General features: G+C 26.2%; 1 protein-coding gene across 1 annotated transcript in view; it reads left to right on the forward strand.

Moving 5' to 3' along the window:
* Dscam4 (Down syndrome cell adhesion molecule 4) overlaps positions 1–16,799 on the forward strand; it is a 123,873-nt gene that overhangs the window by 25,092 nt on the left and 81,982 nt on the right. The window contains exons 5-10 of the mRNA XM_075359200.1: positions 442–591; positions 2,215–2,335; positions 8,653–8,831; positions 11,307–11,579; positions 14,634–14,778; positions 15,350–15,501. Of these exons, the coding sequence (XP_075215315.1) occupies positions 442–591; positions 2,215–2,335; positions 8,653–8,831; positions 11,307–11,579; positions 14,634–14,778; positions 15,350–15,501 (1,020 nt within the window). The remainder of the gene's footprint in view (positions 1–441; positions 592–2,214; positions 2,336–8,652; positions 8,832–11,306; positions 11,580–14,633; positions 14,779–15,349; positions 15,502–16,799) is intronic.

Here is a 16,799-nt window from a genome sequence, read left to right on the forward strand (position 1 = left end):
AAAGATGAGAGGACAGAAAATAGTAAAAATGTTAGATGATCTAAAAGGAAAAAATGGAAGCTAAGAAGTTTAGCTGGAGACAGAATGAAGTGCAAAAATCAGCCTCAGGAAAGATAACTTCTTGATGATGACAATGATCACAATGATGATGATTGTGTACATACTGATACTAATTTTTTTATTAGTTTACAAAAACGATTACTATTTTTTCTAACATTGTAAAATTTGTTAAAATAAGCCGGTAAAATCTCTTTTTTTTAAATTAATCATATTTGACACCTCTCAGATAAAAAAGGTTGAAAATTAAAGTTATTTTATTTTTAAAATATTGATGATTGATTAAAGTACTAAATATTTTTATGTTGTTTTTTTTTTTGTTTTTAATCTGTGTAAATACTACTTTATTAAATGTTTACTTATATACTTTTATGGTTTTTTTAGGTGGTAAATATACAGTGTTAACCAGTGGTGATTTATATATTTATAATGCAGGGCCTAGTGATGGATATAAAAGTTATGCATGTAGAACTGTACATAAACTTTCAGGTGATGTTCATGCTAGTTCATACCCAGGTCGAATTATAATTACAGGTGGGTTTAAAACAATCTGTTATTATCAAATAATCTTACCTTACATTATAATGTTAAATTTTATTATAACAATATTGGTTACAGTTATTTTACAATGCAATCATTAGATATCTTAAAAGACCTCCAGGTAACTGTAAAATTGAATAAATAAAAATCTAATATGAAATAATCTTTTATAGTTACTATAAATACGGTGAAATAGTATTACAAACATTGTGTTTCCTTTAGATATCAATCTAAATAATAAGAGTAAATTAAGGTAGCAAGAATATTTTAGAATATATTATTATTAATGTTTTTTATGAACCATAATTATTATAGTGCATATGAATTGTAGTAGATAATGGATGAGCCATATAAATACTATGAATAAACACTTACACAACACATTTATTCAAATAACCTGTAAAATATAACTCCCTAGATAAAACAGTTAACTGCATCCTGAGAGGCAACTTACAACCTGATCATTCCTTAACACAAGAAGCTTATCAGGGAATAACATCCTGGAAATAAAAAAGTATAAATTAACCATAAGATGTCTCATTTGAAAGTTTCTATAAATTATGGTGTTAAATAATCTCATTTGCAGTTTCACTGCATGTTGACATTTATTATCACAGTAAATCATTAGTTAACAAACATAAAAATCGGTGGTACTTAAAATTTATTTTAAAAAGTAAATTACAGTTTATAGTTTTTATGCATTTGTTTTATAACAGTCAAAGAATATAATTTGCATCTGAGAATATGCAGCAACTCCAAATAATAACTGGTTTAATATTTAGTAAGAAAATTCTAAGTATGTTATTTTTAGAAAAATGTATGTAGCCTAGTTCATCTGGAACAAAAAAGAATTGATTCTTACACATTCAACCATATTATTCCTGTTTACATTATTGTAAAAGACTGTCATTAATCCTTCCTTGTATCTGAAGTTGTTAAATAGATGAATAAAGAAATAAGATGATAGTACTGAACTCATATATTTTATGTAATAAGTACATGACAGAATTACATGTTAAATTTTCAATATAAAGTAAACTTTTGTAGTTGACTTTTGTAGTGTACAAAAAATGCCATGCCTTACCGGAATTCAAACCCAGGACTTCCAGATGAAAGGCCAAGACGCGATATATCCTAAAAACCATCTTCAAAACTTATCAATATGAAAAATTTTCTTACTTCCCGGACAAAAATTATAGAACAACTCATTTCTCATTCTTATATCCATGTCACATGTATAGTATTCATTAATCTTAAGAATAATTTAGTTTTAGATTAAAAAAACTAACATAATTTTCAGTGGTCTGTTTATTATAACAAGCTAGATTTTGGTAACCATTAGTAACAATCTAACTTTTCAACAAAATCTAATAATTGGTTGATTCACTTTAAATTTGTTTCAGAATGAGTTCATTAACAAATAGAAACAGATATTTTTAATCAGATACTCTTTGTTAAATAACTGCTTAATTTTTGCAGTCTACCTAATAAAAATTAATTTTTATAGTGCAACCTTAGTAAAAGTATAATTCAGAGTTAATGTGCCTAACTTCCTTTATATTAACATGTTAAATTCATATTATCAGTTCATTTTAATTAATCAGTTATTTGTTTCAGAACCAAAAGGAAGTGTTCAACCAAGAATTACTGTAGAAAAACATAGTAGAAAACAAGTAAAGATGGGTGATGATGTAACGTTACCTTGTGTAGCTCAGGGATATCCTATTCCAACATATAGGTAAGAAAAAATACCATTGCATTTTAACAGGTATTTAATAATCACTTCACCATTTATGAATAAAACTTTATATAATCTGTTGAAAATTGTATAACCTTTAATTTAAAAAAAAACAACCATGCAGCTGTGATTAGAATACAAGACCAAAAATATAGGCTTCTAAAAATATAGGCAAATATGTAGGCTTCTATGTAGAAAAAGACAAAACAAGGAATATCCCCATTAGATCTATCCCCAAGGTCTATCCCCATTAGATTTCAACTTGTATATAAATGAGGCAATAACAAGTTTAAAGACAAATTTGTCTGCAAAGTAACTATCTAGAAATCAAAGGAGAAAAAATAATGATAATAAAATTCAGTGATGACATTGTTTGTTTAATTGAAACTAAAATGAGAAAAATTGTAGGGGGAAACTTTAAATTGAAAATAATGGCAAATTAAATATTAAGATGTAATAACTTTATACAACAGAACTCAAAAAATTTTATTATTTCAAAAGTAAAATCACAAAGATGAGCAATGAAAGGAAGATGTTAAAGGTAGGTTTGCACTAGAAGGAGAGATTTATGCAGTAAAAATGTTTTGTCAACCACAGCATTCTTTTCTCTCCAGTATGTCTTAAGACTTCTTATTTCACATTTAAAATTTAATTTTCAGTATTCATTTGTAACATAATACCACATTTTAAAAAATCTACATTTCTTCTTATTCCGACTTTACAGGTGTTGTTTCACTGCCATAAAGAATAAAAGTTTAAATATTTTTAAAAACCTTTTCTAATAAACTTAGTTGGATACAAATTCTTATGAGAGGATTTAGGGTTCAAACCTTGATGCACTCTGGACTAATTAATGTAGTAATTAGAAACCATAGAAAGAAAGTACAAACTGTGTAAAAGAGAAACCAACGATTAGGATACATAAATTAAATTAATTAATTAATTAAATTTAGGAAGTAGGTTGTAACAAATAACCTGATAAAATATTCCAGAATAAAGAAGTGCATCAAGGGACTTAATGATAAGAAAAGAACTTTTAATCAAATTTTTATTTTGGCATTAGTAACATACATGGCCTTTTCTATTTCAAATAAAGGTTCTGCCTTAGGATTGGACAACCTAGATTTGGGTAGGGTCATGCATCTAGGAAGCGAGTTGCATTTAAAAATATTTTAAAGGCTTTAAACTATATTACTTCATGCTAACCAACAAAACAAAAGAAGCTTCGACCATAATCATGACTGAAAACAAATTTTGGCCTTTACATTATGTGTGACATAGTTCATTACCTCTATAAAGAGAAATTACATTATTGGTTTGTGTAATCTCTTTACCTGTTAAATTCTTAAATCATGCAGACTTAACTGAATAAAGAGAGAATTGATAACCCTGTTCAAAAGTGGGGACGTATGGTCTACTTTTGGCGATACCATTAATTGAAATGATATCATTAATTTAAATTGATGATATAATCAAAGTATATATTCAGCATTGACATATATTTACAGTAAATGAAGTGCAACAGGCACTTAGATTTGTTTTCTGGTTAAGCTATTATTTTTGTTTTTAAGAAAAATTATCATTTTTAAAGTTAAAGCCAACCTGTAGCTAGATACTTCATACTTCACCCCATAACATATTATTCAATTTCATACATATATATATATATATATATTATAATCAAAAACTAACTTAAACAATTCAAGTACAGAATTACAAAGTAAATGAAATGACATTTACCTATTTTTTATTCCAAAAGCACTTTCGCAGGATCCCGCATCATCAGTTATATATAAAAAATATATACAAAAATACATATCATACATAATTTTTTTTTTAAATTAAAATTAAAATATATACAAAAAAATATGATGTCAGTTAAATATAATAACTACATATATGTAAATATGATATAATTAAAAATTTAAACTAAAATACAGAAAATTTATACTATGTAACCTGGCCAGCCAATGTTACATTACTGATAGGATTTGAATTAAATTATTTATATACATTATGATTATATCTATTTTTATCTAAAAATGTTCTGCCATCTGTTGCCACTTTTATAAAAGTATCATCTTCATATTTTGTCTGAAAGTTGATCAAGTTGAAAATTCTTTTGTGTTAATAAATATAAAATCTATCCAAAATATCCAAACTTTTACCATTATTATTTAAATTAAATTTTTTGATTTCTACTATTTCCAAATTTGTTTGAATATCAAATACAGTATCTTTGTTATATATAAGGTGGCCACCAACACGAGATAAACCCAATTTACCATTTTTATCATTTCTAATGTGTTCTAAAAATCTAGTTTTAAAAGATCTATTAGTTTTACCTATGTATATATGTCGCAATCATTATACTTTATTTTATAAATTCCACATGAATTATATAAGTCAATGTGATTGTTATTTTTTAAATATTTTATTATATGATTGTTTGTCTTGTATGCCGGTTTAAATTTACTTTTATCATAAATATTAGTTATATTTTCGACAATATTATCAGTGTATAAGTATTTTAAATATATGTTATTAATTTTTTGTGTATCTTTTGTAGGTGTAAGAGTTGTAGTTTTATTAATTTTTGAATTTTGTTTTTTGTATATATTATCAATTAAAGAATCATTATGTTTAGCAATTTGTTTTATAATATCTACTTCTTTGTTTAATTTACTTTTATTTTTATTATATTGTGTATAAATAATTGCTCTAATAACCATGTGTGTATACGTACTGATTTTGTGTGACCACAGATGATTTGAATTTCTATGTATTTTGGTTTTATTGGTCATGGGTTCCTACATACTGACATTATAAATAGATTATTTTTGTTAATTTTGGTACTGACATCTAGAAAATTTATTTCTCTATTTATGTCAATTTCAAAAGTAAATTCCAAACTATTGTAATATGAATTAATTTTATTCAAAATTATTAAATGTTCATTGTGTATAATGGGATTATAAACTACAAAAACATCATCAACATACTAGTCCATAATAGGATATCATGTGTATGAATAATCCCATAAATAATTTTATCTTCAAAATCCTGTAAATAAATTTCGGACATGATAGCTGATAATGAAAAACCCATTGGTTTTCCTGAATATAATATTTATCATTAAGTTTAAAGTAATTTTGTTGGCAAACATTTCTAACAATAGTAATAATATTATCAATAACCAATGGGTCTTCAATATTGTATATTAATTTGTTTTTTATTATTTGAACTACTTTATCTATGGGTATGCTCTAGAATACATATTACTAATATCATAACTTATAATCCCAATTTTTTCTCCAGTTGTTAAATCTTTTAATTAATTTATTTACTATTTCAAATCTATTTTTTATATTGTATTTATAATTCAAATTCATTTTTATCCTAAGTATTTTATCTATTGTTTTTGATATAATATACGATGGAACAGTTGTGAAATCAATTAAAGATCGCATAGGTATGCCAGGTTTATGTATTTTTGGGAGTCCGTCTAATTTTGGTGCACTTGGTTCAAACGGGTATAATCTAGAATGATTTTTAAGATATTTTTATAACTAAAAATTGTATGGTATTTTTTTATTAAACTTTTAGTACTTTTAGAAATTTATTAGTGGGTCATTTATTTCTTGGAAATTATTTTCTAACATACTGTTTCATCATATTATATTTTTTGGTATAAGTAATGACAGGTTGTTTTATCCGATTTTAAGACAATGTAATTATTCCTATTTAATTTAATTTTTTAATGGGTAAATTACTTTTTTATTAATATTTTTGGAAAATGGTTTTCAATTCAAATTTTTACTTTTAATTTTATGTATTTTACTACTAATGTTGTTACATAATTGTTCTTTGTACTTTAATACTTATTAATACTATTATTACTTATTTCAGAATCAATTACTATATTTTTAATAACATTTTTCTTATCACCATCATTCAAATTAAATTTAATGATAAACTTTTCCTTATCATCAAGGTTAACATTAGTAAAATTAATCAAATCAAGACAATTACTATTAAATAATTTTGAAATTACGTGTACATCTTTGAATTGTAAATCATTATGAGCATCATTTGTTACAATGTCTTTCTGTAATTTATAATCATCCAAACCCCTGTAATTATAACTATTATTTCTAGTGTTTATCAAGTTATTGATTTTAACATGTTTGTATTCATTAAGTTTATTTTTAAGAATTTCAATGTTAGTCTTGATTAAATTAAATATGTAATCAAACATTACTACTCCCAAGACCAGTACTAACTGGAGATGTATATTATATAACTTTATATCTATTAAATTTCTTTTATAATATGCAAGTTTGATTTCCTGCTTCATTCTAAATCTTTCTGCAAAACCTTTAGTTTTTGTTATACATTTATTAAATTGGGAATTCTTTATCTTTATCCGAGCATATTTAGGGATGATGTTTAATTTAAAACACATTTTATTAAAAGTTATTAAGTCTATTATATTTTGAAGTTTCTAAATGATAACTTTGTCTGGTCGGCATTCATAATGATTTTCTAAAGTCAATACTTATAAGACCAATATTCCTCTGTACCAATATATTGTAATTTTTATAATCAAAAACCAACTTGAACAACCCAAGTACAGAATTACAAAGTAAATGAAATGACATTTACCTTATTTTTTTTATACCAAAAGCACTTTCGCAGGATCCCACATCATTAGTTCTATATAAAAGATAAATTTATACAAAATTATATATCAAATATATGATTGATATGTATCAATTATATATAATATATATATATATATATATATGTATCTTATAATATATATGTATCAATCATTGATTTATGTGCATAAATCAATTATATTTTATAATTATTAAATATAATTTTTTTTCATAATTCTATTTCATAAATCAGTTATTATATTTAATTGACTTCATATGTTTATCTTTTAGTTTTAATTTAAAAAAAAAAAGTTGTGTTTGATATGTAATTTTGTATAAATATATATTTTATATACAACTGATGATGTGGGATCCTGCAAAAGTGGTTTTGGAATAAAAAATAAGGTCACTGTCATTTCATTTACTTTGTAATTCTGTACTTGGGTTGTTCAGGTTGGTTTTTGATTATAAAAAATACAATATATATCGTACAGAGGAATATAAGTCTTATAAATATTGACTTAGAAAGAAAATAAGTGTGTATATATATATATATATATATATGTATAAATTCTAATGTGTAAAATGTTTAGTATATTCCTATTTTAATCTTTAGCATTTTTTAAAAATAAATTCATGAAATGAGAACAATGTTATCTATTTTTTGTTCAGAATTTATTTAAACTTAATGAAGATGTTAAATTCAATTTTTTTTTTAAATTAGTTAATTTATTTTGCTGCATTTCTCCATCTTATGCTTAATAATGTGTATATCTTGATGAAACAATGGACTCAAAATCAGTTACGTTCTTGCCACTGAATAAAATGGTATTGAAATTAAGAAGGATGTCATAAATTTTCTTATTAGTTCTAAAGAAAGTAAACAAAAAAATCCTTTCAAAATAGGCTAGTGAAAGTAATTCATTGATTCATTTTAATCAAACCATTCATTGAAAGAGATTCACTCAAAACGAGCATTTCATTGTATGAAATCTTTCATATTGCTCAATGAATTGCTCTCACTAGCCTATAGCCTATTAATTGCTTTCACTAGGCTTGCTAGCTTTCACTAGTCTAGAGTTTATAAAATATTTCAGCATTCCTTCTGAGTTATTTGTAATTAATGAGTTGCATAAATATCAACAGATTAAATTACATAGTCATAATAAATATTTTAAAAAACCACAAATAAGTATTTTATGAATTTTAGGTAATTTTTTTATAGTTTTGATAAGACTGCTTAGAACAGGTTTAAAACTGATTCTTAATGTTTTGTCCATATAAAGTAAATTTGGACTTTTAATAGTAAAAGACATTATCCTTACCATAGTTTTATTTATTTTATTTTCTGTTATAAAATGAAAATATTTTTATTAGAATAACTAGAATTGAAGTGGTAAAACAGAAAAGATTTGTAGTACTTCTACAACTTTTATATCTAAGTACAAGTAAATTAATACAAACTGAAACTAAGTGAAAGATAAATAAAAAACGATCATAAATGATGTTTTAGATGGAAAGGATTTCTGAAATTGATTTGAAAATAAGTGGCTCATTTTTAGCAACAATAAAAATATATATTTTCATATGTTTAAGTGTATTTTTACCTTCTAAGATCAGATGTAAAAATTGTGCATGTATTACCACATTTCACAGATGGTTTAGAGAAGAGAGAGAACAATTATCACCCGTAAGTATAGGAGATCGCATTTCCTTACTTTCTGCAGGACTTTTAAAAATTTCAAAAGTTCATCTAGATGATAAAGGAAAATATCTTTGCTGGGTAAACAACTCTGCTGGTGAAGAAACTGTGCAAGTTACACTTACTGTTACGGGTATGATAAATTATCTAATGTTTAATTTTATATAAAAAATTACTTAATATCACAGCTACAGTGCAGCTACTCTCTCAATACACTCCATTCCACTTCAAACTATTATTGCTAATTTCTTGTAATTCCAGTCATGGTTTAATTAAATGATTGAAATTTTCATTTTCATTCTTTTTCACCTACCATAACAGAATGAAGGAAATTATTTAATTGGCAGTTTGTACACATTTGATTCCATAACTGTTGCTTAAGAAAGTAAAAATATGAACTTAAGACCTCCATTGTACCCCATGACACATTTGAAAATCTGGAGAATTAGTAAGGTGGAAATGATATAGATGTGACAGTGATCCAAGGTGACTGTCCCAATTCTATGTGCAGTGGCAACTGCTTGAGAAACTCCCCAGTCCAGTTGAGATTCAATATGTGATGGCAATTGAGACGTCATAATCAATTAACACTACTCAAAATCAGTATGTTGGCTGGTGAATGTCCCACCTTTCATAAATGGAAGTGGTAATGGGCCCAGCTCTGATAAGATTCTGGGAATCTGATCTTATTTAATTGCACAACTCTTCCATTACCACAACAGCTGTAATGACTTCAGAATCCACTATAAGCAAAGATCTTTTCCTTTCAAAGATAATTGGCTTATAATTCAGTATTCACTGCAATGCACTTTAAGACAATCAATACACAAATTTTGACTGAATCGTAAATAAAAGACTAGAAATTGCTACATTTAATGCAACATTCTATAAACAATAGCCTACACACTGTTTATTGCAATTCATTTATGTAATTTTTCCATACATTCTTACTCAACCCTCCCACATCCAGAAACTTGACATGGATTCATAGACAAAGCCTGACACTAATCATCGTCTGACAAATAAAACCTTTCATTGAATCTCACCTGGTAAAAACTGTGTCGTAGTCCCTTCCTGCAAGAAATATAAAATCCCATTTTACAGTTCACTTACATACACTTGTAACATCAAAAGCCACCCAGAGTAGAGCAGTTTTGCACATTTTTGAAGTTGCACAAATATTGAGTCATCAGGAACAGGATACCCTTAAAATTGTCTTGCTGGCTCATTACTAAGTTATTCAGCGTGATAGGAAGAAGTAGTCTCATCAGATTATTTTCAATTACGTAATGATCAGAAAATATTACAAGATTAAAATATTTAACCATCAAATATTCTACCTTCAAATTTAATCTTGATTATTTTCAATTCTTACAGAAACTATAGATAATATAATTCTGCATTCTTTCTTTGATTCTAATCATAATATGTTAAAGTATGACTGAAATATGTAGGGTAAGAACCCTGTTAAATGCAACCTCAAATTTTATTATTACCACTGCTGTAACAAATAGCTGAACTACACATGACAAAAGCCATATTACCAGTGGTGCAGTTCATTCCATTAAGTAGATTGACAACTGTAGTCTTGTAATTACAACTGAACTGGCCAGCCCATGAATCAGTAATAAAACCCATAGGCTTGTGTATGAATCAATTTTTTTGACATGAGTTGTTTCACATAAGCATGAATCCATGTGTTTTAAGTGTTCCCAAACCAGAACAGTTATGTCCAGGTGTATGGTAGAATTGTTTTCTTATCAGTGCCTTTGAGTTTAGGCTCTTAAACTCTAGGTTCTAGAACTAAAAGTAAACTACTACTCAACAAATATCAAATTCAATAGGCAAGTAGTTTAAATAGTCAATGAACCAAATGAGACAGCTGTTTTCATTTAACCCTATACAGTACTTCAGCTTAGAGATTTCTGTTACCATCTTTTATAAATTGCTGACCCATCTAAAAGATCTTCCAATAATGTAGTAAAATAAACACTATTACCCCGCAAGAGATTTTTAAATTATATTAATTTTTCTAATTTTTTTTAAACTCCTGAATTTTCTGTAGCTCTCTTTAACTTATATGTTAATAGTGCTCAATTAATTTTCATTTACACCTTTTGAATTTTCATTTATTTTTGAATTATTTTATTTTACTGTCCTGACTTATTTAATTCATTATTACTTAATGTATTTATATTTTAAATTATGGATATTGACCTTAATTACTTCTGTTGATTATTTATTTTATAATTAATTATGAATTTTATGATGTTCTGATAAAAGTTTAGCATATTTTCCCTTGATCCATCCAGGAAAATCCTGGAGAAGCTTCTTTTGTTATCAATTGAGTAGTACACCAACCCATTTCTGATATGATTTATTAGTGTACTTTTATGTACTAAACAGAATAAAACATTTACTTACTCACTGTATTTTTGGTTGTTTCATACACATAACAGGATTTTCACATGAAACAGCAACTCCATTCTTCTTAGCCCCACTAGGGGAATATGTGTGACTTAAAATACGTAAATACTTGAACATTTTATTTTACTGTATTTATTATATGTTGCTGAAAGTTGTATGTGCCTAATTTTTCATTTTTCAGCTCCACTAAGTGCTCATATCCAACCACTAAACCAGATAGTAGATGTTGGTAAAGAGGCATCATTTCAGTGTATACCAGGAGGAGCACCAATTACTAGAGTATCATGGTATCGTGATGGCAGACCAATCGCTAGTGATTCACGTTTTCATATTCTCAGCAATCCTGAACGACTATCAGTGTCTCCTTTAACAAAAGATGACCATGGGATGTACCAGTGTTTTGTCTCTAATGACTGGGATATGGCTCAGGCATCTGCTCAACTCCAACTCGGAGGTATAAATGTATGCCCACTGCCACTTCCTAACTTGTAATTATTTTTATTACTTTTTTTTTAATACTATTGTACGATTTAATTTACTCAATGTTTATCCACAAACAAAATTTATTATACAGCCACTCTGATGTACAGAAGTGATTGAGATTCCAAAAGAATGGACATTTATTAAGGCTCTTTTTCTTGTTTAACTAATAGAGAAAAATTTTGAACAGTGATGATATAAAGAGGAAATTAAAAGCTACTTTGTCTTAAATAAAACAAAAATATGTTGGGAAAATACACTGTTAAAATTACTGAAAACTAGACTATCAAATTCAGGAACATATTTATTGCTGGAAACAGTACAGAAAGATCAGTGAAATGTTGACAATTAATTTATTGTTTATTTAACGTTGAAACAGATGAATCTACTAACCCACTAAAAAAAGATAATGATAGAAATAATTAAATTTCTTAAGATTTAGAAGTAAAAAAAAATTACTCTTGGTTAATGTATAATAAACAACAAATATTTTATTTTATAACTCTTTAGATAGTATTGTTTACATCATAATCAAAATAAACACAGTTCTAATTATGAACAAGTTAAAAATTTAGATTATGATGTAAACAGTACTAGGAGGTTGATACTTGAAATTTTATAGATTGTCAAATGTAATAATTCTATCAACAAAAGAACGGATATTAATGGTATTATTGGTGTTATTGCTAGTACAATTTAATATATTTTATCTGATTTAAATGGAATGATAGATGATTAATATATAGGACTAGATTTTATTGTGTCAAAGAATTGCTATTTAGGTATATATATATATATATATATATATATAAAATGATATAAATAAAGATAGTATAGTTTGTACAGATATTGATATTATACAGAAAAAGTCAGATAAATTTAATATAAATGATAATTTAGTGAATCTAAGAAAAATTGTTTTTCAAGATGAAAAACATCATATACATAAACATATACATAAACATATATATATATATATACATATTCTTATATATTACATTATGATAAAGTAAAAAAAGTAAAGGTAAAAGTGTTTCTCTACTTCCGTGCTTTGCAGAGGCTGAAGAAATATTATATTGCATATATAGATATTTACATACAGAGAAAAAATGGACTATAATGGACCAGGCAAAGTTGTCCTTGAGGTTTTACAATTTTTACAAAAAATTATGTAGTTATTAATTCAGTAAACTTCAATAAAAATGTTTGGAATTAGATCTTATACCTAAGTATGCAAAAATAAACATTAAGAGTTTTCAATATAATAAAATCATAAATAAAAACTAAGGCATATGTGGAAGGTTTTTAGAATAAAGCAGAAAATAAAATATGCATATTTCAAGAGAAATTGTATAAACATTGAATTATACAATTCACATTTAAATTTATTAAAATTTTGGGTAATATCATGTTCAATTATATATATGATTTTATAAAAATTAACATTAATATATATAAAAAAGAAATAAAAAAACAAATTCCAAAAAATTACATGATTTGATAGAAGTGAAAAATGGTAGGAGGAAAACAGATAACATTGATAATATAAATTAAATAATAAACAATTATATAAATAAAGATAGTATAGTTTGTACAGATATTGATAATATACAGAAAAATTAAGATAAATTTAATATAAATGATAATTTAGTGAATCTAACAAAAATTGTTTTTTCAAGATGAAGAAAAATTAATAATTGCAAATTCATTTAAATTTAACTTACCAAATAATAACATAAATAAAATTACAAAAAGCCCGATAATAGATTCAAAATATAATATTGACAAAATTACTTGTACTGATGAAGAAAAAAATAAAATAAAAATTATATGAGTAATAAAATTAATATATTGACTAAATGAAATTGTGGTCTCTTCGTGGGACGGTGTGGGATGTTGTCTAGCTTTTTATAGTTTTAACAAAATTTAATTGCGAAAACGGTCACTTTCGTGGCTGGAATTTTCAGGTGGTTTCCATTTATAGGTTACGTGATATAGAGGCTCCTAAGCCTGGTTTGTCATTTTTTGATTTTCATACCGCCTCTTCATGGTGGTTCGTCTAATTCGGCATGAGGCCGTTTTCTTATACCCTGTGGAGTACGGTCTGTTTTACAGTTGTATGTTATTCAGTGACAAACATTATGGACTGAGTTGATACCAAATACTTATTACTCAATCATATAGCAATTGCTATTTTTAAAAGCAAACAAAAGCACCATATTGTAATTTCATAATTCCTTCCAACTTATGAACCTAATTTCCTTATCACAATTACTATTTCAAACAGAGAATGCCAATTCCTGATACACATTCTAGCCAAAATCTTATGAAATGAAACAGATTATTCTGTTATAAGAATCACTATTTCTTATGAACAGATAAATAATTCTGGTTTAATCAAATCTCCACTAATTTATAAAATTGCTGAATGTAACAGTCCGGTGATAATATATAGTCACAGTTGAGGATATGATTCACTCATTCAACTGTATCAAATTAATCTTAATACTTAGAATTTCACATCCTATCCATAGATTGAATGAAAACTTATTTGTGTAGTTTTAATGTTTAGAAAATTTGCAATTATATGATTTTTATTTTAGTTGTTGTGCCAACTTTTTGTAAAAAACAAAATTAAGTTTGGATCTAATAGTTTATTATCAGATATGATTTCATGTTAAATTTGAACATGTTTCTTTGAAATACTTTTGAATTAAATTCTACAAAATAAAACTGCTATCATAAATAATTATCAATTCATGAATAATTGCAAATCTTTATAGTAACTGTCATTTCAATTCAAAGTGTAAAACAGTTAACAAGGTATTGATAATTATAACATGTTAACTGCTGTTACTGTTCATAAATACTTTCATGCTGTTCCTCGTGTAAAAATCTAAAAGTGTGCACTTCTAGTTGATTAATATGCTAAATCTGACATTTGAAAATGTTTATCCAACTGATGATGTTAGTTAAAACACATAATTTTTTTTAATTAACTTTTTTCTCTCGTTTACTATGTTTCTAGATGCAAGTCCAGAGTTAGTTTACTGGTTCTCAGAGCAAACACTACAACCTGGACCTCCTTTGTCACTCAAGTGTGTTGCAACTGGTAATCCTCCACCACAGTTTGTTTGGACACTTGATGGCTTTCCTGTACCTGATTCTAGCAGGTCAGATATTCAGACTTCCTCTAAATTACTTTATATATACTGCCAAACCAGGCTATGATAGTATGAGTATATAACTCTTATAATGCATAAAAAAATGTTTTAAGTTTTAATTATTAAAAATAAAGACTGAAGGTAATCCAAGTAACAAAAAACTCTATCAGTGAATTCTGCTTTATTATTCCATTTAGACATTTTATTCATTCATATTGATATATACTGTATATATTATAAAATTTTTAAACAATTCCAACAACATTATCCAAAAGATATTTTCAGTCCTTCATCACCTTCAGTCTTGATTCTTAATTTTATTCACTTGCATATCAGAAATAAAATATTAAAATAAAATAGTCCAGTAGTAATAATAGCAATATTAATATTTAAGGCAAAAAAAATAAATAAATAAAACTTTGTATCTTGGTGTTGATTTCTAATTTCAATACTTTAACATTTGTGGTTTATAAGAAAGATTCAAAAAGCTACTTAAATCTTAATTGAGAAAATCATCATTGAAATAGAAAGCATTTATGAGTTGTGACGCATTACTTATATATTTTGTTTGTCTTTTCAGATTTCTTGTTGGACAGTATGTTACAATTCATGATGATGTTATTAGTCATGTTAATATATCTTCTCTGAAAGAGGAAGATGGTGGTGAATATACTTGCACTGCCAAAAATTCTGTTGCTCAAGTATCTCACAGTGCCAAAATTAATGTTTATGGTGAATATTTATTAACTACTTTATATGCTCTTTTATTCTGAATTCTCTTGACTAATAAACAGAATTATTGAAAAATTATTTTTGAAAATGAGTACTACCATTCATTTATTACAATTCAACTTGTGTTTGAATAAATTATATTTATTTAAAGTTATTGGTGTTTTTAAAAGCACCGTTAACAACACCTGCAGTGCTACCAGTGAATTAACACAACCACAGTTAGCTCTGAAACGATCTTCTGTCAGTAATTTTAAAATAATTTAAATAAAAGTTGTCAAAAATGGTTTTAATATTTAAAAAGTGTTTTCACTAAGGAAAGGATCTTTAAGTTGTAATTTTTTTAATGAAAATGGCTATTTTGAAAACTTTTATTAATAGTTCATATTTTTTAAACTTTTTCATGTTAAAACTTAAATTTTGCTTGTAGTATATTACTTGCCCAGTATATGAACAAGTATATTACTTGTTCATAGGGAATAACAAAACAAAAGAATTTTAAATGACATGTATATGTTTATGTATTAGTACTAATACACATGCATGTTTGTATATTAGCAAGTGTACACTTGATTACTATATTATATATTGCAGTGTCTTATCAAAACATGATATTTCCATTCTTTCCAGGACTATTATTATATCGTGACACTGAGTGTTTAAATATTTCTGGCTCAGTGTAATCAAGAATGAAATTCACCACACGTCCACAATTCTCTACCAGAGAATTGAGATCTCTCTCATTGTTAAACTTTGCCACATCTTCTAGTTGTTGGATCAGTTATAATAGATTCAAACAAATTTCATTGTGCCATATTATTCAGAATGCTGAATGCATTCATTAGACTTATTTTGAATTTTCATTCAAAATAAGTCTAAGTTTTCACTTGAAAACAAGTGTTCATGATGTAACTCTTTCAAAATATGCTAAAATGACTTCTGTTGTAAAACAATCCTTTTCTCAATATCAGGCTTTATTTCAGAACAATCAACTGAGATTCGTTACAAAAATTTTGAAAATTATGATCATGCACTGAGACACTAAGACATTTCCCACAAAAGACAAGGAGTGAATTATCAGTGAACAATATTCATTTACATTTAGTTCACAACAAGAATAGTCATAAAATATTTAAGGGGGAAATATTTTGACTTTTAAAAAATACTTTTAATAAATTTTTTCTTGATGAATTAATTCGCCACAGAAGCTTTGAAGCTTTTATGTAGAATATGGAAATGAAATTTTGTAGCATTGAAACATACTATGCACACATCACTCACCATGAATCCACAGATAGAAG

This window comes from Lycorma delicatula, chromosome 3 (genome assembly GCF_047948215.1).
Source record: "Lycorma delicatula isolate Av1 chromosome 3, ASM4794821v1, whole genome shotgun sequence".
NCBI classification, from domain to species: Eukaryota; Metazoa; Arthropoda; class Insecta; order Hemiptera; family Fulgoridae; genus Lycorma; species Lycorma delicatula.